Source organism: Aristolochia californica, unplaced genomic scaffold (genome assembly GCF_029961685.1).
Source record: "Aristolochia californica isolate CCGP_79_NKW_82.1479 unplaced genomic scaffold, dmAriCali1.0.hap1 SCAF_5, whole genome shotgun sequence".
NCBI classification, from domain to species: Eukaryota; Viridiplantae; Streptophyta; class Magnoliopsida; order Piperales; family Aristolochiaceae; genus Aristolochia; species Aristolochia californica.
Genome location: NW_027182214.1, coordinates 40,039,191 through 40,045,414, shown reverse-complemented (window position 1 = coordinate 40,045,414; position 6,224 = coordinate 40,039,191). Strand labels below are relative to the sequence as shown.

General features: G+C 35.6%; 1 protein-coding gene across 1 annotated transcript; it reads right to left on the bottom strand.

Annotated features, from left to right (window-relative positions):
• Positions 1-2,167, bottom strand: LOC137965669 (L-ascorbate peroxidase, cytosolic). The gene is made up of 9 exons (XM_068811978.1): positions 1,960-2,167; positions 1,655-1,829; positions 1,482-1,547; positions 1,063-1,111; positions 882-964; positions 704-783; positions 504-606; positions 368-426; positions 1-254 (listed from the first exon to the last, which is right to left on the bottom strand). Exons 1-9 carry the CDS (start codon positions 2,076-2,078, stop codon positions 236-238), a joined length of 753 nt encoding a protein of 250 aa, XP_068668079.1. The 5' UTR covers positions 2,079-2,167; the 3' UTR covers positions 1-235.
• Between the last annotated feature and the right edge of the window lie 4,057 nt (positions 2,168-6,224).

The window sequence follows — 6,224 nt, the reverse complement described above, 5'->3', positions numbered from 1 at the left end:
TTACAGGAAACCCAAAATAGTTCTCCTTGATTCCTTGGTGTGAAGAAACTAAAGACGAAAACCTTAACAGTAAACACAAAATAGTCCTCCTTAAATTTCTGATAAAAATAACCTTCACACTAGGATAAAGCCGATATTCTGCTATTAACATAACAAACTAAAAAGACTTCTTTCTGATCCTCAAAATAACAGCCAAAAAAAAGACCATGACTTCCACTGTAATAACAGCCATTTCTTAATCGGTATCTGCAAATCTGAAATCAAAATCAAAATCGAAATAAAATAGTTAGAAGTCTCAACTAAATTATATATATTATGAAAATAGAACACAAAACACTTTTAATACTAATTTTAATGCGATTCTTACCCAAGCTCAGAGAGCTTCAAATGAGCCTCAGCATAGTCGGCAAAGAAGGCATCCTCGTCCTACGAATAGAAATGAGGAATATCAATATCACGCTTATGTATAAAAGAATTTAAACATTTATCTAATATATACTAACCGCAGCATATTTCTCAACAAGAGGGCGAAAAACAGGATCACTTAGAAGAGCCTTATCAGAAGGCAGTTGAAGAAGGCCTTCTTTGTCTCCACTCAAAAGCTCCCTACATCAGGCATAAAAAAATAAAAAATAAAAATCAATTTTACAAGCAAAACAAAAAAAAAGAACAAAGGAGAAGAGATTAATTCCAGCAACCATACTTGAAGTATGAATTATCAAAGATGAGAGGATTAGGCGTCCAAGGCCCTTCAAATCCAGAACGTTCTTTGTGGCACCTTCCCTATGAACCAAACACAAACACAAACACAATAAGAGATCAAGATGTAATGGTTCAGGAACAAGAGAAAACACTCCACAAGTTCAAAGCGTTTTACTTACCAATGTATGACCACCAGAGAGTGCGACAATATCCTGGTCACTGAGACCCATATGACCAAACACATCTCTCAAATGATCAGAACCTAATGCATAACCACAAGTCCAAACTGAGTGTAAGAAACAAACAAAAATGCACCCAATTCGGAACAAACTTTAGAGTATCTTCATAAATTGAAATTACCTTTGGTGGCATCGGGAAGGCGACCTTCTGGAGGCGGTTCTGACTTGTCCTATACGTATTATAGAATAAAATGAGATAAACAAGAAATAAAATAACATCTGTCAAATTTAAAGCATAAGGTCGAAGAGCAACAAATTCAATACATAGTCAATTCAACATACTACATCATATAAAAGTAACAAATACCACACAGCAACTCCAACTACACCATCCAGAAGGTAAATGGAGAAAACTCCAGATTTGCCGGCCAAAATAGTTACAACCAATTGACAGATCTCTCTCATTTCAGTGATTAATCTAAGTTAAGGCACTTAGAAGTCACACAAGACATGAGAGAGTTTCAAAACTCATACAAGACATGAGACAAGTATTGAGCTTGAAAAAGCATAAAAAAATAATAATATAAGAAAGAATTTAACCTTTCTTCCAGGGTGAAAGGGAATTTCAGGTCCACCAGTGATTTCGACAGCAACCACACCAGCAAGCTATCATTACAAATACAGAAAATTAAAAAGGAAAGTAAGAAGATAATTCTAAAATAAAAATGTCATCACAAGATAATTTTAGTATCAAAAACTACACCGGCTAATACCTGATAGAAATCTGCATATGAAAGGATTGGGAACTGCTGCTTGATCGGCTCCAGGAGTCTCACGGCAATGTCAAGACCGTTGTTAGCTCCGTGAGCAAGCTCAGAGTTATACCTGATAGTACCAAAAGGGCCACCCGTCTTGGTCTTCACGTCATACGTTCCAGCCGAGTGCCATCTGCGTAAAAAATAGCTCGACACCAGATTTTAGTTCAACTTCGTCTTCACATCACACAAACCAAACGAAGATCACAAAGATTTTCCAAAAGAAAAGAAAATAATAAGAGTTGCTAAGATTTACTACTCACGCCAACCGAAGAATGAGCGGAGCGCAGTTCTTCTCAGCAATGAATCCTCTGAGCTTCTTCTTGGCCTTCTCCACTGCCTTCAGGTACTCCTCGCTCACCTTCGGGTAAGACTTCCCCATTGCAATTTCCTGCCGATTTTCGAACTAGGTTGCAGGGTCAAAAACCCTAGATAATTTAAAGTCAAGCTAGTTCCCGACCACCAGCTCCGGGTGCCCAACTTATATTTTGAGAAGCTCCGGAAGAAGCTTCTAGCTTCTGCTTCTTGGACGTTCGATCGTTTCATTATCAACGGTCTCGATCCTCGTAGACCCCATGCTGTACGAATTTAAACTTAGGTGGAAATCTCATTATCTATTGAAAAGTAAGCGCATATTGTTTAGACGAAACTAGCCCTACCTTTCCATTTATAACCTTTACCTAAATGAGAAGAACCAACCGTTATATAGATCAAACATTGTGCCTCTTTCTGTCAATTCATCTTACGAATTGATATCACCTTGGGCCTAACGTGGGAACGCGGTTTGAGGTTCCAGATTCCCTTGACGATGGAGAAAACCTTCCAATTAGAGTAAGCCACGTTCATTAGATGGAAGCCAGTTATCTTTGACGAGACAGGAGAAAAAGCGCGATTTCTGCAGAGTCCACGTCGGCGACTCTGTATTCTTCCCAGGGCGTCGTAGATTCCAAATTTTTCTCGGATATTCTTTCTAAACTTTCTAAATATAAAGGCAGTCGGCGACATGTGTCAGAGTGGCGGCAAGTGCGCCAGATAAGCGTGAGCCGCGTGGGCTTGTTAAGGGATTTTGACCGCTTCGGTTGGCAGCTCGGGTTTAATAATGATTTTTCGATCCGATGAGGCATGCGATTCAATCAGGTTTATTAGGACATTAACGGGGTCGAATTAGCCGGTTTGGAATTAGCCCCATATATAAAGTAATGGAATTCCTTAGTTAGTTTTAAAATAAATTTTAAAAAAAATTATTTAAGGGGAATTTGTATTAATATTTACAAATAAAATTTAACCACATTTGTGTTAACATTTACAAATTGAGTTTTTCATATGCAATTCCTTCATGAGATACAATATTAAGGCATGTACAAAAAACCGACAAACTTAAGACAAGACCTCAAGCTTTACGGCTTCTCAAATTATCTTGAAGAGGCACTTGTACGCAAAGATTGAAGATTTGAAGACTAGAGTCTAAGTTGCGTAGAAATATCTCAATAACTCTATATATGATGACAACAAAACTTTGATTTTAAGTTACACAAGAGCATTGGAGCTTTAGAGCATTTGATTTTTTAAAAATTATGTTTAATTGATTCATTAAAATATTTTTAGACTTGCAAAACCCTTTAACCAAGTTATTGCCAAAATTTAATTTTTTATTCTGGCATACAGCATGATCGATCACACAAAGTGTAGTTTGGCAAAACACATAATCATGATCAATCATATCCTACCCATGATCGATTATCCCGAGAACTGCCAATATGAGTTATAAAGCATGATCAACTATAGTATGATCAATCATCTTGAGAACCGCATAACTAGCCTCATAAAGTATGATTGATTAACCTACTTGGATTGATCGATCAATGAAAATTTGATTAATCAATTGTCTGATTGATCAAAAAGCTTATGGAACTAAAAAATATAAACATGATTGATCAATCAACACTTCTTGCAGTTTTTTGAAAACAGACAAAAATAGTTAGTTTGGTTGGAAAACTTGTAAATAACCCTCCAAACACGTCTATTACAATAATCTGAGCATTTATTGGTAGTTCATTGTATTCAGCAACCATTTGACTTGAAATTTCTTCACAAATCAATTTTTGAAAACGATTGGGCACCTGGAAAATCACTAGGAGAAAGTTCTCTCTCCATAATCAAGGGTATAAGTTTCCTTTTCTTTATTGTATTTTTCATTCATTCTATCAAGGGTGTTCTAGAACCCGGAATTCTTGTAATCTAGTTGTAAAATCTTAGGGAGAGATTTATATCATGTATTTGAGCATTACAATGTCTTAAAAGAGAGTCAATATCTTTTTGTGTAAAATTTAAGCTAATAGGGCATATTAGTAAAAATTTCCCAAGTATGGATTCTTGAAGAATGATTACCCGACAGAAAAACATTTAAGAAAAAAAATTTGATTTCTTCTATTATGGTGTGTGCTTTATTGGTTATTTTATTTTAATTTTTTAATATAAGCGTCAAAGCTATAATTATAAATCTCAATGCTCACCCCTTGTCCCTAGGGGTGGCATCGAGCCGAGCCTAAAATTGTTATAGAGCTCGAGCCTAATAATTTTAATTGAGCTCGAGCTCATTTAAAACTTTTCAAAAAAAACAAGTCTCCAGTTCGTGCTCCAACATACATTTAAAACTTTTAAAAAAATACATGTCAAATAAATTGTCTATAAAATTATACATATATTTTACATAAAATTAGGAATGACCTCTACTTAAAATTGGGCATAAGGGTGGCATCGAATCTAGCTGAGTCCGAACCTTGTTCAAGCCAAACTTGATTTAAATATTTTGCGCTCGAGCTCGACCAACCCTAGCCTCGAACCTAAAATTGTAATCGAACTCGAGTCTAATAATTTTAACCGAGTTCGAGTTCGAGTTCGAGTTCGAGCTCTAGCTGAGTTCGAGCTTAACCTACATTTAATACTCTATATAAAATATATGTCAAATAAATTATATATAAAATTAGGCATACATTTAATAAAAAAGGATAGGGGAGGTTCAGGATTGAATTTCAATAATGGATTAGAACGCACCAATATTAATTTTTTTTACTCCAAATGTTGTCTAACTTATTTTGTAATTTTTTAATTGGCCATAAATTTACCATGACCTCCTTAGTACCCCTAATTGAAAATTTATATTCTAGGAAAAACTAGAAATAGTTTTCCTATGATACATATTTCCAAAAAAAACTTTTAAATAAAATCCTATTACTATTAGTGACTTATTAGAAAATTACAAGAAATATTTTAATATTTTCATAGGAAAGTTAGGACCTGTTATTGCCTCTTTAATCAAATAAAATATCAAACACAAAATTGATATGAAAATTGCCTTATACTAAAAGTATTAAAACATCAATTGTCAAATATTTATTCAAAAATTTTCCATACGGTTTTCTAGCCTAGCTTGATAGGAAAATCTTACTTAGAAAATTATATGATTTTTTTAATAAGAATTTTCAATTAGAAAAATGTTTACAAAAAACATGAGACACTAATAGTCCCTAAAAACTTATTTCTACTAAAATGTATTTTCAATTTCTTCAATAGCCATGAGGAAGGAGAGTTTAAGATTTTTTTTTTCACTTAATGAACTCGCATGTGTGAACGGAGGAGCTCGGTAGTGACGAGGGGAGAAAGAATTTTTCCCCCTCACTCCGCTCGGCGCTCAGGTCCAACTCCCTAGTCGTGAATCCCATGCCGCTCGTTAAATTAACGAGCCAATTTTACGAGCTTTCAAGCCGAACCTTGATTTGGTCAAGATCGATTCATTAATTTAAACAAGCCAATTCAGATCTTGAACTCGACTCAAGATTTGGGTATACCAAAACGAATCAAGCTAATTCGGATCTCGAGCTCGGCTCAAGATTTGGGTACAAGATTTGGGTATACGGAATCGAATCCAGGGCCGGAGCCGGCTCTGTTCGAATCCACCCATACGTGTCCCCTATCAAGGAAGAGAACCTTCCGTTGAACGTCAAATATTCGATTAGAGTTTGTGTGGCCAGGGACGGAGGAGGGCGTACGCTCTGACGTTGTCCACTCCTCAATCCTGTCTCGGTTCAGTCGTGGCCCACCTTCCATTATTTTCGATTTCTCGGCCACGCATTTTCTCGCCTGTCTCTGCTCGCTTCTCATTACCCGACGAAAGCGCCTGGCCGGGTTTCTCCCATTTTTAGGTTCGACCCAGAGAGTATGATTAAGCCTTCTGTTTTTTTTTCTCGTTTTGATGACTGTCCCTTCTAACTCACCCCGGGTCTAGTCATTGAACCGACGAGTTTTAATCCTAGTTAGATTTTTTGTGTTTGAGTTGGATCTGAGTTCGAGTTGAAAAAAAACCCTTGCTTTAATTAGCTTGTAGATAAAAATTTTGCCCACTCTTAGTATGGAATAAGTAACCAATTAGATCTTAAATATTTGATCCATCTCTATTTTATTTTATTATTTATTATATTACTATATTAATAAATAAGCTTTATATATATTTAAAATAATCAATTCCAAC

Coding starts and splice junctions, on each gene's coding strand:
- LOC137965669 (XM_068811978.1), bottom strand. CDS start 2,078: ATGGGGAAGTCTTACCCGAAGGTGAGCGAGGAGTACCTGAAGGCAGTG. Junction 1,548..1,654: donor CATATGCAGATTTCTATCAG/GTATTAGCCGGT, acceptor TTGTAATGATAG/CTTGCTGGTGTGGTTGCTGT. Junction 784..881: donor TCTCTGGTGGTCATACATTG/GTAAGTAAAACG, acceptor TTTGGTTCATAG/GGAAGGTGCCACAAAGAACG.